Below are 14,839 nucleotides of genomic sequence, written 5' to 3'. Positions count from 1 at the left end.
GCTATAGCACAGAGACAGCTCAGTCTCAGAGAAGTGGCAGAAACTGTGCGTGAAGCCATAGACCATGGCCACTCCGCAATGCTCATGCTGCTAAATTTATCCGCAGCATTCAACAAGGTGTCTCACCGCATCCTGTTGAACATCTGTGAGTGATAGGAACCACGCTAGCCTGGTTACGCTCGTTTTTAGAGGACTTTTAGAGCAACTTTTTCTTCGCCCTAATATTTCCGCAACTAAGCCCCTTATGTGTGGGGTTCCCCAGGGTTCAGCGTTGAGCCCGACTCTGTTTAATGTATATCTGACCCCCCTTGAATCACTAGTCGAGCATTAGGGAGTGCAAGTTGTTTCCTATGCTGACGATACTCATCTGGTGTTCTCTTTCAGAGAACACTCTAAGGCAGCCTTCGACAACTTTAAGCAATGTCTGATCAACATCTCGACTTGGATGATAGATAGCTGCTTGAAGTTGAATACTGATAAAACAGAGGTACTGGTTTTCAATCAATCCTCACCTTTGCTCTTCGATTTTAGGTGGCCGCCAGAGCTTAACCCTCCACTGATCCCAGTCGACTCAGCTAGGAATCTCAGGTTTACGTTTGACGTGCGTCTTCCTTGTAAGGCCAAGTCTCCTCGTCCTGCTTTTGGAAACTAAAAGCCCTGCAGAGATTTCTTCATCTCCTGCCTATGGACTGCAGGAAGACTGTGGTCCATGCTCTGGTCACATCAAAGCTAGACTATGCTAATAGCCAATATATGGGTCTCCCAGCCTATCTGATTTGAAGAATGCAAATCATTCAAAACGCAGCGGCGCGACTCATTAGGAATGTGCCACTCCATCACCACATCTCTCCCCACCTGCAGAGCCTCCATTGGTTGCCTGCCCAAAGAAGGATTGAGTTCAAGGCTTTGTCCATCGCCTATAGAGCCACCAGGGACAGGGGCCCAGATTATCAGAGACAGACTCCAGAAATATTGCCAGACCAGGGTCCTAAGATCTAATCATCAAGAACTTATCAGGTTTCCTCGTTTCTCTAAAGCCAGGATTGGCGTCCGAGCGCTCTTAGTGAGTACTGCGTCACTTTGGAACTCTGCCAGAACACCTTCGCAAGTCTGAGACAGAACATGCATTTAGGAAGGCACTGAAAACTTGCCTTTTCAGCTGACCTTAAGGTCCCCTTCTCTCACTGTCAAATCCGCTGCTAGCGCCGGGACACCTCCGTTGGAGGTAGCCGTGCGCTGAATAAATGTTCAATTGATTGATTGAATGATTGATACAGGAACTAAAAGTAAAAAGTAGGCATATCTTAAAGTATATGTGAAGAGGTAACAAGCTGTGTGCTTTTGTTTCCTCTGTTGCATTTGCATGTAAGTGTGAGGTTCCAGGCCGCCTCCAGTCCCATACTCTTATCAAAAGGAGGCCTGATGGCCCTTTAACTTCTGCCTTGATCTTTAGCACAGCTGGGGGTGAAAAAATGCCCCCTTGCTGCCTGCACGTTGCTGCTGGGAATGAAAAGCAGACAACGTGCAGAAATTGCTGAACATGTCTTGGTGTCTGAAATTTACACTGGGACACGTTCAACATATTTCTATGGGGCCCAACTTATTGGCAGGGTGGATGGCGTCCATCCTGTGAAAATAGTGTACCCCCCGACTCGTGTCCTGGGGTTGTTGATGTAGGTAGGGGAACAGGAGGGTGTTTATGGAGTGTGCGCTGATACGGAGCTGGGCTTGTATTGTAAACCAACTACATCTGTGAGCATTCATAAACTTCTCACATTTGGATTTCTGGCCTGGGAAGGGCCTTACATTCAATTCAGCTTAGAGCGGGCATAATTATTGTCCAGGGTGTTTTCCCAAAACTACTTTCAGTCCCCTCTACGGAGCTCTCCGCTATTGAGAGGTCTGTAGAAATAGTGATTTTTCCAAGGAAGGAACATGGAGACCAGCATCAGGAGCAGCTCTCCATATAAAATTTGTGAGTTCAACTATGAACGTAGCATTTTAGTGCTTGGAGTATCTGAGCCTGTGTTTTATTTATGTTGTGTTTTTAGGTGATATTACTTACACCAAAAACTCCCATTAATATCTGCACCCCACCCAAGACTATATGAATCTCGGGTCTATTCAGAAAAAGACTAAGTGTTATCACACGGAACATGGCCGGTTTGCGCACTAAGTTAGAAAATCCAGAGATCAGAGAATTTTGGTAGAAGAATATACTATAATTTGTTGTCAAGTGACTTGGCTCAAGGACCGACCCTAAATTGAGGGGTATGTCTCTTATTCTGTTCCAGCCATTCCCTCAGTCAGGCCAGGCAAAAGGCAGTCTGGCCACTTATCTCGGTAACACAGGATGACAAAGACAAAATATCTCATCACAACACCTTATTATCATTTGTTGTTAATAACTCTCCCAAAGCCCTTTGATCTGTTGTTGATTAATCTTTATCATAATATATTTGATTATACAATAACTAAGGTCATAGATGGGCTGGAAAATGCTATAAGTGAGATACAACAGGATCATGGAAAGGAACTCCAAATTATCTCGGTAGGAGACTTGTATATACAAGTTTCTGAGCCTAATGTGCTGACGATATGGGGTATCTGTGATGAAGTAGATCAGTCCCTTAAACATTTCAAGCACACTCTTTACGGGCATTCCTTAAACAGAGTTGTTATAGCTTAAGACTTGATATTTGCACAGGAGTATGATTCAACTAGAGATTTGCAAATCCCTAAGTATGTGGGGTACGTTCAAACTCAAAACTGTACCATATATTAATTACTGCAAATCTTATATAAATTTTAAAAGGGTGTAAAGTAATCATAACCCCATATCATTGTCCCTAGATATAATTCTGGGTAAACAGCCATGAAAAGAACCACAATCTAAGATTGAGTATTACAAAATAGGAGCTTTAACATCAAGTGGGGGACTCGATAAGGAGGATTTTTTGAGAGATATTATGGTAAATAAACGGGGGAAAAATTGAGGTAGCCCTAAATGAGTATGCGATCCGAAAGAGATCATACACGCTTTCACCTCTTTAATAAATATATACAAGCCAAACTAACAAAATTCTCAGGAGAACAACTGAAACCCCTAGGTGGTTTAACAGAGCCTGTTCCGCGGCTCATCGATTGTTGACGCAGGCTTTAAGTTTACACCATAGGGATAGAGAGGAAGTAGAAAAAGCCTAGGAAACCCTATAAAGAAACAATAGCAAAAAGGAAGCCGGAATTAAAAGAAAAGGCCTGGGAAGACTTTAATATTTCATGTATGGCGAAAGACCCTTGTGCCTTCTGGCAGGTCGTAAATTTCGCAACCTTGTTAGGGGATGAACCAACCAAGCTAGAGACAATTGTACCAGCCGCGGCTTGGGTAAACCATTTCTCAAAAATATGTTGTTATGCTCTCCAGAATTCCAATTTGGACTGCATTTGAGCAGCCACCACTTCAAATCTCAAACTGTCTCCTCCAAGACAAGGGTGGCATTGGCCAAATTTCCTCTGAGCTAGTCACACTGAAACTTAAAATTCTATTCCAGATTAGCATAGGTCACATGGTATAGCTGATGATGACGCAAGAAGCTTAGAGGTCAAGAAGCCTCAGAGGCGCTCTCACCGTTATACAGGACCAAGCCTGAAGCCTGTTCTGGACTTGCTTCTGCCTTCTTCAGTGCGGAATTACAGCTCTCCCATTGGCTAAAGTACCACCTATTAGATTTCAGGTTGGTTTAAATGTCGCTGAGCTCCAGGAATTGAGGCTTTCCACACTGAAGAAGGCAGAAGCCAGAAACGCGTCTGCGGATGATGTAAGCCTGCGACAAGCCCCGTGAATGCACCGAACGTTCTTTGACATTTTACAAACGGGTCCCACCCCCGCTTTACAGATGCACCCGCCGAGGTTCGGTGGCCCAGGTGGAACTGTGGTTATAATTTAATATGGGGCTACCAGAACCACCGCTGACAGACCCTGTCGACCCGTGATGGTCGTAGCTTAAACAAAGCCAGGGTGCTTTATCATAAGGACACCCACAGGGTAATCGGAGATCTCATCCAGCGGCAGGCGAGGGGCATGATATCACAGTGGCTATGATTGGAGGTGGTGAAATATGGCAATGTGAAAGTATGGAATGGAGCATCAAGGCTCGAACAACGACGCATCGTAGCAGAAGCGCGAACGCCCCACCGCCGGCCTTTGAGGAATACAGCTCTCCCATTGGCTAAAGTACCACCTATTAGATTTCAGTTGGTTTAAATGTCACTGAGCTCCAGGAATTGAGGCTTTCCGCACTGAAAAAGGCAGAAGCCAGAAACGAGTCTGCGGTTGATGTAAGCCTGTGACAAGCCCGGTGAGTACACTGAACGTTCTTTGACATTATACAAACGGGTCCCACCCCCGCTTTACGGATGCAACCGCCGAGGTTCGGTGGCCCAGGCAGAACTGTGGATAGATAGATAGATAGATAGATAGATATATATATATATATATATATATATATATTTATTATTTATTTATTTATTTTGAAGTTCTGACCTAAATAAAAAGCATGACATGCAAACCTAAGATTTGGTTCCATAAAAAGTCAAATAAAAACACTAAGCTCGTCATTTGAGGTAAACTTTGTGAAAATTCGGAGATAATATTTAAATGGACTATCCTGCATCCTTTATAAAAGCAGCATTAAAGGGATCCAGAGGAGACAACTATACATGAACCATATCTTCTCAACCCTGAACCTCACATCATTCAAGACTATATAAAAACCTGTCTTGTTCAATGTTAATCTGTATAGTGTCTGGTAACCCATTCCATCTCCGATGATCAATCACTCAACTTGACCCAGTGCTCAGTTTCCGGTCAGCCACACTACATAGCAGGTCATGTTTGAATAACCTGTAAATGTTTTGATTTGGTATAACCTAGTAGTATTCAGTGATACAGCATACAGTGAAGTGGGCTTACAGGACGACGATAATATAGCTTACCAAGCAAAATTGCCACAAACAAATCAGTTTGGTTTCAAAATGTTTCACTTAATATAATAGCAAATACTGAGTAATCCACCAAACTACCACTTCAGGAAGATAAAACACAACAAGTATTTATTTCATTTCAGAATTGAAGACAAATCGAACAGATTTTCTAAATCATGGAATGATGCTTACTTTAAAACTTCTGTATATCCTTTAGCAGCAGCTACATGAAGTGCTGTACCTCCAGATTTTGCATGTCGGACATCGTTTATGTTGCCACTATTGAGCCACTGTCGTGCATCGCGAAGCATGATTCTTTCTTCCTCTTTTCTAGCTGCTTCTACATCGACACCTAAATAAAAGATTGGGAGATTCATTCATCGTTAATGAGGGTTTGGAAGTCATTAATAATTGCAAGTTTAATGTATTCATTTAAAAAAATCTTTAGGTGCTATAGATAGAAAACTTTAATTTACCTACGGTCTGGGAGGGTGTTCCTTGTCTTGGCGGCGAGGTGGGTGAATGATCTGCCGCCGGCGGTCACTCTTCGGATGTGGGGGACGGTGGCGAGGGCGCGGTCTGTGGAGCGGAGCTGGCAGGTGGGGGTGTAGAGGCTGAGTCGGCTGTGGAGGTACGCTGGTCCGGTGTTGTGGAGTGCCTTGTGTGCGTGGGTGAGGAGTTTGAAGGTTATCCTCTTGTTGATAGGGAGCCAGTGCAGGTCTCAGGTGGGGTGTGATGTGGCTGCGGCGATAGATGTTGAGGATTAGGCGTGCGGAGGCGTTTTGGATGCGTTGGAGCAGTTTCAGGAGTTTGGCCGGGGCTCCTACGTAGAGTGCGTTTCAGTAGTCCAGTCTACTGCGGACGAGGGCCTGGGTGACCGTCCTGGTTTCTGTGGGGATCCACTTGAAGATCCAGCGAAGCATGCGGAGGGTGTTGAAGCAGGAGGAGGAGACGGCGCTGACCTGCTTCGTCATGGAAAGGGTGGTGTCGAGGATGACCCCTAGGTTGCGTGCGTGGTCGGTGGGTGTAGGAGGTGCTCCTAGTGCAGTCGACCACCAGGAGTCGTCCCAGGCCAAGGGGGTGGATCCGAGGATGAGGACCTCCGTCTTGTCAGAGTTCAGCTTCAGTCGGCTGTTCCTCATCCAGTCGGCGATGGCCTTCATTCCTTCGTGGAGGTTGGTTTTGGCGGTGTGGGGGTCTTTGGTGAAAGAGAGGATCAGCTGGGTGTCGTCGGCGTAGGAGATGATGTTGAGGTCGTGCCGTCGTGCGCGAGCGGTGCCATGTAGACGTTGAACAACGTTGGGCTGAGGGATGAGCCTTGGGGTACGCCGCAGATGATCCCGGTGGCTTCGGAGCAGAAAGGGGGGAGGTGGACGCTCTGTGTTCTGCCGGAGAGGAAGGAGGTGGTCCAGTCCAGGGCCTTCTCTTGGATCCCGCGTCGTAGAGGCGTGTTCATAGTGTGCGGTGGCAGACCGTGTCGAAGGCGGCTAACCAATACCATGATGTCTGCTTAAATGTATTACACGCATCTGCCTCCAGTGACAGATGCACCAGCAGTTGGCCAAGTCAGGATTGCCAGACAACAAAAGCAGGCCTATATAAATGCTTATTATGTGTTATATAGTCCCATCAAGTTCGATGGTCGCTCAGCTCAAAACCCCCCTGCCCTTCCTGGAGGGGTAATTCATTAGAAATCTTTTCAACATGTACCAGGTTCAGACAATGCATTTACCAGGCCACCACACCTATTGCAACAAGTCAATTTTGCAAGTTATTTCTGTAGTAACGTAGTCCACCCTGATAGATGATGTTTAAGTAGGTTTATTCAAGTAGATCATAGTGTAGCATAGATCCTGTAGAGCAGCCCCACCAGGAGCAGCCTGCTAGCTGCTCAGCCCATCCTCCAACTGTCACCACTCACACCAGTCACCCAAGCATTCCACTCATGGCCCACACACCAACATTCCAAACAGAACACACACACTGGCTGAGCAGCTAGGAACAAGATAATAGAGAACGTTATACCATCCTCCTCCTTTAAAAATTAAATTTACAAACACAATATGTATGTATACTCCCCACGTAAGGAGAAAGACCATGTAAAAATGTGGAAAAAGGGACAGAGACCCACATTCCTGCCCCTAAATAAGGGACCAATACCTCAAAGAAAGGTAGCGAAAAACACCCACTACCACAAAACGAACGTGCAGCACAAGGTAACTTACGCACACAAGGAACAAAAAACCTTGTAACAAGAGAAACTAAAATCCATACTTTGTGTGAAAAGGGAAACAAAACCCTAAAGACAAACCTCATGTAAGGGTACAGTGGCTTACAGTGTGGACATGGGACTAAAATCTATTCCCATCCCAAAGTAAGTGATACAACAGACTGCCACCCACTGAAACACATGGGCCACCCACAAATAGCAAAGTGTAAACAGTGGGATCACGAAACATGAATTTTTTTCCATAAATAAAAAAAAAACCTCTATAGTACATCCTTAGACTATATCCCACACCAGTGAGCGACCTCTCACCAGAGTACTACTAGGCAAGACACCCTCACGTAAGGGAACCAAATGCTAAACAGGCCTATACACAACCAAACACAGTTGGCATACAACTAAATCATTTCACTAAAAACAAATATTCTTTTAACATCAACATATTGTGCGCAAAAGTTTAAGAATACACCTAAAACATAAGACATGTTATCTTAACAATTAATCCAAACAGGAGATATTTGAAAAGGAAACTGCGCCTTAAGGTAAGAGAAAATTAATAAACCGGCAGCTAAACACTTAACATTGTGTCTTCCCAAGCGTGATTTTAAAACTTCGTAGGCTATCCGCTTTATTGCACGTGCTTATATAGTCCCACACAGAGCAGTCTGTTGTGCACTTGAGGGCAGACATCACAAAAAAACACGTCTAAGGTTTTTTTTTTAAATGCTAATTTCTAACTATAACGTACCTGAAACCTATTTTTTTTCCAGTGTATACATGTATATATTTGCTCCAGTAAAATAATGGTCTGCACATATATATGTAATGGGATACCCTATATCATATATATATGTGATCGGGTACCCCATATGGGCCAGCCGTATTTCCCAACCAACAGCTATGGAGAGCTGCTTGGCCCACGGTCAGTGTAAACTGTATTAGGTTATACAAGTCATAAGTGACTTATTTTGATACCAAAGTACTGGGAGAATCAATTTCAGAGGTAAAATGTTTTGTAAAATGCTCAATCTAGTCTGTTTCAGAGACACCCTATTCTATTACAGTGTTTGCCTGTTCTCATTAAATTATCCCAAGCTTCTTTTTATTTTTCCTGTCAATGTCTTTTTAAAACATTTCCTACATAATCTAATCCGATCCCAACCTCTGTGCAAAGTAAAAAAGCTTTCTCTTAGATTTACATGTGCCTTCCTGCAAATTGAGTCAAACCAACCTGTAGTCGGACACTTCTTGACTTGTACATCTTTTACCAGCATGTCATCTATAGTGGATCAGGGTCAAGACTGATTCGCATATGGGTAGGTCCAAACGGGGGTGGCATAGTGAGCAAAAGAACGATGGATTAAACCCAGATCTATTGACTGGGAGTGAGTGGTTGAAAAGTTTCAGCACTCCTTCCATTACCTTGCTGTGTTTGCTATGTTCGCTCCAAGTGGCCAAGGGTATGGCCAGATGTGGGTCCCTTGCTCACTTTGCCACTGGATTCAAGTTAGCCTGGCTGATGAAGGGTGTTACCCTGGAACAGGTCGCAGGATGCTTGTTTCCGGTCGAGGGAGGACCTGGCCTGGCAGTTCACGGTCGACTGTTACCATGAGGAGTAGGGTGAAGACTGATCTGCATATGGCTGGGTCTAAACTGGTGAGCCACAGAACGATGGATTAAACTCCCATCTCTTGGTGAGTGGTTGAAAAGTTTCAGTACTCAGTCCATTATCTTGTTATGTTTGCCTAGTTCGGCCCTATGGTTTTCTCATTTTTTATGACCTGTAGGCTCGGTGTTTACAGAGAGAGAAACCTAGGGCCATACATATCATTTTGACAATGCAATTCATTAATCCCAGAAAGTTGCTCTAAGTGATTAAATATTGCTGCGTTGTATCTCCTCTCATTTTGGCCTACAGCTTTTTAACCCCTAGATCCTCCCTGGACCAGTAAGAGGCTTTGGTGTGTAAAAGAGCCCCACTTGAAAAATACTGATTCGCTCAGAATTCTGACATGAATAGTTAGTAAAAATTGATATGGAGCACACAAAGTGTGGTTTCTTAAAATGTACAACTATGCAAACCCCCATCACATACTTTTTCAGAGTTTCCACTCCATGGTGTAAGTCTAACCATGAAGATCTTGTTACACAGTCTGCATATGTTCCCTAATCCCCCTGAACATAGCTCCTTCGACAGCCAGTGAGTAGTTTTATTTTTTAGGGCAGACCCAGTTTACGTCTGCGCAGACTGTAATCACTGGACATCCTTTAGGATCAATACAAATAGCGTTGCAGCTGCAAAAAGTTGTAAAAAGTCTCTATAGCAGCAATGATGATTATTGGCTGGGCTTGTGGAAAAAGGTGTTATGGCCTCTAGTCTAGGAGCTTCATCTGTAGCTGCTGTAGTAATGCTGTCATGCCAAATTATGACTCAAGCTCCATTACGATTTTGAAGACCTGTCTCCCCCCCCCCCCCCGCATATCTGTTTACTAAATCTTCTATTGCAGATGAGCAAATCATACACTTTGCCCCTTGTTGGCGCTTCGGGTGGGCGGAGGAAGAAGAAGAGGTAGGAAGTACCTCATGATAAGTTAGAGCCTTAACTTGTTTCAGTGTTTTCTGGTAGCGAACATGTTGATTCCTTAATCTTTTTTGTAGGAGGCCACTTTATATTAGGGATAAGGAAATGTGTACTTCTGATGGAGCTGCAAAAATCTGCATCCACAACACAGATTACTTGTCGATGTTATGAAGATATTATTGGTTTTAACTGTGTAAATTCCTGGTCCTATTTAGTGAGATGTTCGCCACCTCTTTAACAAACCTCTGAGTTAATTCCAACCTCTTCTCTATGCTCTCAATTTTGGAGTCAATTAGGCCAATTGCATTAGTTTAACAGGACTTGATAGATGCACTTACTGGTCGGTCCTTGTAGATGACTGCTGTTGCTAATTTCCTCTTGCTCATTCTGCTCTCAGAGCCTTTGCAGATAAAATAACTTTAAAAATGTCAGAAGGGTGGACAAGCTCATCCTTCGCAGGTCTATGACAGGCCCGTCTTGGCCTGGTCTTTGCCTGGGTGCTTTCTGCTTATCAGGAGTCATGGTGTCCTGTAAACCTTTTCTGCCCCACCTCTGTTCCTGCGGGTAGGGCATGGGGTGGCATGTGGGAGCTTTTGTGCCCCACCAGAAAATGTTTCCACTGCAGCTTGTGCCGATCCCAGTGGGCAGTATGGCAGTCTTTAAACCCCCTTTGCCCCTCCTATCTTCTGTGAGTACGGCGTGGGGGGCTTGTGGGAGCTGTGGTCCCCTTTCACCCTAGCTTGTGTTTCACTCAAAGGGCAGTAAGGCTTCCTTTAAGCCCCCATTTCCCCTTCTCTCTCCTGCTGGTAGAGTATGGGGGTGGGGAAAGGGTTGTGGGAACTGTAGTCTCTCTCCAGAAAACATAGCTGCAGCAGCTCTTGTCCCTCCCACAATGTAGTCCTGATATCATGAGTTTGTAGTTCTTAATTCTGCTGGCTTTTCTTTTCACATTAATGTCAAAATCCTCAACATCGGCTACAGAACTGTCAGTAACGGTAATCCACATTCCGTTTAGGCCAGGGTTCTCCAAAGTCAGTCCTGGAGGGCCGAATCCATGCCAGGTTTTCGGCATATCCCTATTTAGATAAATGTAGTTATCGGAACTGGCATGGATCCGGCCCTCCAGGACCAACTTTGGAGAACCCTGGTTTAGACCAAAATGTCAAAAGATCATAACAAGATATGTAGCAGCAGCGTGAGATGGAATTCAGAAAGGGAAAGAACAGACCAGACCTTCTATAATGATCTTGGGTTGTGGAACTTAATACTAATCAAAATCCATCAACCCATATCCCTTACATTTGCTTCAGACAAGCGTTCACAATGCTGGCTATAGAATCCATTGCCACCTGCGGAACCACATAAAGCTATTCGGGCATTTCCCCAAGTCCTCTTCAGTACTGGGTCTCCTCATCTGACAAGAGGCCTAACCAGAATGGTGGCTAGCCCACAATGAAGCATAAAACAGGAGAACCATCTTCAGGTCAGATTCGGAGATGGTAAGAGAATCAGATGTTAGCAGAACCGCTGGGGTGCAAGATATGGCAAGTTGTCTACAGGAGAAGGATGGTATAGGAGCTTAAACTCCAAACCAACTGTCTGGAACACTTGGCAAGGATTTTTGCGGTGAAATATTGGACCAAGTTGGACACTGTGTTCTGTGAAAGATAGACAGTATGTCAGCAGGTTGCTACATAAATCATTTCAGGGGCACCAGACCAAAGGACCTGTCGGCCACAGGCAGGGAGTTCTGGAACTTCTGCCTGGAGAATCAGGAATGGCGGTGGACCTTCCTGGGTCAAGGAACATGGTAGCGGACTTGCATTCCAGACACGTACAGGATTCAAGCAAAAGGTACCTGCACCCGGAAGTTCAGAAAACTGCGAAAGACCTGGGGACCATCAGTCTATCTGTTTGAATCCAGGCTGGATCATCAAATAGACAGTTACAACAGTTGGAGACCCACAACGAACATCAACATATGCGTTTCTCCAGGAATTGACACAGGATAAGGGAATGCATTTCCATTGTTCGCTATGATCACAAGAGCGACACCACACTCCAGTAGAAAGCGGAAAAGATGATTGTTACTCCGATTTGGAAGTCTCAAGTCTGGTATCCAGTTCTTCTGGAACTGCCCTGGGACTCTTCAGTCTGTCACCCACTCCCCACTGTCGCATTCTGAGAATTCCAGAGGGTTTCCCTCACGACCTCGAGACAGAAAGCAGTCTACGACTCATGGCCTGGAGTATTACAGGGTATGCTGGAAGATCCCAGGCTCACTGAGAGAAGCGGAGGAACTCATCCAAAAGGCATGGTGGAAAAAACAGGCAAGCGTTACAAATAAGTCTCAAAAGATGGCTTCGCTGGTGTTTACGAAGGCACCAGATCCTGTGGGTTCAGAGCTTCTACACATACTAAATTTGCCAGAACTGGATTTGCAGGGTTTTGCTACACATCAGTTAACACATTCCATTCTACCAGATCAGTGGTTCATCTCCCAACAGATGGTTCACAAGTCCCCAACCACTCGATAGTATGAAAACTCCTTTGGGCAGCGGATCAGCTTAAAAGGGATTGTCCACAAGTGGGCAACTACCCAATTGTGTGAAAACGTCTATATAACCGCTATCCATTATACCTCACTCTGTGGGACATGAATTTAGTTTTTAATTTTTTTCCTTTCATAGCCACAGAATAAGTACCTGAGCAGGAAGAAAATGGAAATGTTGTGCTTGGTGTCTTGCAGGAGAGTATGACGTGAGGGCTCTAGACTCAACAGGCAGAATATTCATTTCCCAGGGAGTCATTCATTTTGAATAGAGGGACAAAGTACCACCCCAGAGTTTTTTTTTTTTTTAATTAATTTTATATAGCGCTGGCTAGACCCAAAGGTATCAGAGCGCTTTACAAGGGTTGGGAGAGGAACAAATTGCAATATAACATTTGTACAACAAGGTAAAATGCAAGACAATAAGAATATGCAAACAACAGTAATTACATGGACAAGAAAATAAGGAGAACAATTAGACCATAACCAGTACTGGATAGTTAAGCAAGCGTGGGTTGTCCGGGATTGGGGGGGCGGGGGGGGGGGAGATTGGAGGTGGGGAGGAACTGAGGAGGGTGATGGGAGAGGTAATAGCATGTGGGAGCAGGCAGTGATTATAAGAGAACTAGTAGGGGGAGGGTGGAAGTATATGTAAGAATGAGAAGAGGGGGGCTAGTAAGTCAGGTATAATGTGCCGAGAACATAGCACCGTCGTGGGCAGGTTGTGAAACCCTGTTAGGTGGCAGGATTAAGGACCCCAGTATATGTTGAGAAGGTGCCGCTTGAGATCTTTTGTGAATCTGAGGTAGGAGGGGTTGCAACGCAGGTCTTTGGGGAGTGAGTTCCAGATAGTAGGTGCATTTCCGGAGAAAGAGCATGACTGGGTAGATTTCTTGTTTACCAAGGGAGGTACTAGCATGAGAGTATTTGTGCTCCCCATTTCTCTAGAGCAGCCCGCTTTGTGGAGTTTGTCTGAGAGATACAATGGGGTGTGATGATGCAAGGCTTTTTGCGTAATGCGAGCATTCTTGTAGGTGGATCTGCCTTCAATGGGACCCAAAGGTATCAGAGCGCTTTACAAGGGTTGGGAGAGGAACAAATTGCAATATAACATTTGTACAACAAGGTAAAATGCAAGACAATAAGAATATGCAAAGAACAGTAATTACATGGACAAGAAAATAAGGAGAACAATTAGACCATAACCAGTACTGGATAGTTAAGCAAGCGTGGGTGGTCCGGGATTGGGGGGGGTGGGGGGGGGGGGATTGGAGGTGGGGAGGAACTGAGGAGGGTGATGGGAGAGGTAATAGCACGTGGGAGCAGGCAGTGATTATAAGAGAACTAGTAGGGGGAGGGTGGAAGTATATGTAAGAATGAGAAGAGGGGGCTAGTAAGTCAGGTATAATGTGCCGAGAACATAGCACCGCCGTGGGCAGGTTGTGAAACCCTGTTAGGTGGGAGGATTAAGGACCCCAGTATATGTTGAGAAGGTGCCGCTTGAGATCTATTGTGAATCTGAGGTAGGAGGGGTTGCAACGCAGGTCTTTGGGGAGGGAGTTCCAGATAGTAGGTGCATTTCCGGAGAAAGAGCATGACTGGGTAGATTTCTTGTTTACCAAGGGAGGTACTAGCATGAGAGTATTTGTGCTCCCCATTTCTCTAGAGCAGCCCTCTTTGTGGAGTTTGTCTGAGAGATACAATGGGGTGTGATGATGCAAGGCTTTATGCGTAATGCGAGCATTCTTGTAGGTGGATCTGCCTTCAATGGGACCCAAAGGTATCAGAGCGCTTTACAAGGGTTGGGAGAGGAACAAATTGCAATATAACATTTGTACAACAAGGTAAAATGCAAGACAATAAGAATATGCAAAGAACAGTAATTACATGGACAAGAAAATAAGGAGAACAATTAGACCATAACCAGTACTGGATAGTTAAGCAAGTGTGGGTGGTCCGGGATTGGGGGGGGCGGGGGGGGGGGGGGGGTGGGGATTGGAGGTGGGGAGGAACTGAGGAGGGTGATGGGAGAGGTAATAGCACGTGGGAGCAGGCAGTGATTATAAGAGAACTAGTAGGGGGAGGGTGGAAGTATATGTAAGAATGAGAAGAGGGGGCTAGTAAGTCAGGTATAATGTGCCGAGAACATAGCACCGTCGTGGGCAGGTTGTGAAACCCTGTTAGGTGGCAGGATTAAGGACCCCAGTATATGTTGAGAAGGTGCCGCTTGAGATCTATTGTGAATCTGAGGTAGGAGGGGTTGCAACGCAGGTCTTTGGGGAGTGAGTTCCAGATAGTAGGTGCATTTCCGGAGAAAGAGCATGACTGGGTAGATTTCTTGTTTACCAAGGGAGGTACTAGCATGAGAGTATTTGTGCTCCCCATTTCTCTAGAGCAGCCCTCTTTGTGGAGTTTGTCTGAGAGATACAATGGGGTGTGATGATGCAAGGCTTTATGCGTAATGCGAGCATTCTTGTAGGTGGATCTGCCTTCAAT

At 45.1% G+C, this 14,839-nt stretch overlaps 1 protein-coding gene across 6 annotated transcripts in view; it reads right to left on the bottom strand.

The window, feature by feature from the left end:
• The window catches only part of PPP1R12A (protein phosphatase 1 regulatory subunit 12A), a 1,183,401-nt gene that overhangs the window by 931,703 nt on the left and 236,859 nt on the right, over positions 1-14,839 (bottom strand). For all 6 annotated transcript variants that reach the window (XM_085652988.1, XM_085652990.1, XM_085652986.1 and 3 more), the window contains exon 4: positions 5,176-5,335. In XM_085652988.1, the coding sequence (XP_085509114.1) occupies positions 5,176-5,335 (160 nt within the window). The remainder of the gene's footprint in view (positions 1-5,175; positions 5,336-14,839) is intronic.

Source organism: Triturus cristatus, chromosome 4_1, assembly GCF_964204655.1.
Source record: "Triturus cristatus chromosome 4_1, aTriCri1.1, whole genome shotgun sequence".
NCBI classification, from domain to species: Eukaryota; Metazoa; Chordata; class Amphibia; order Caudata; family Salamandridae; genus Triturus; species Triturus cristatus.
This window is presented reverse-complemented; position numbering and strand designations above follow the sequence as displayed.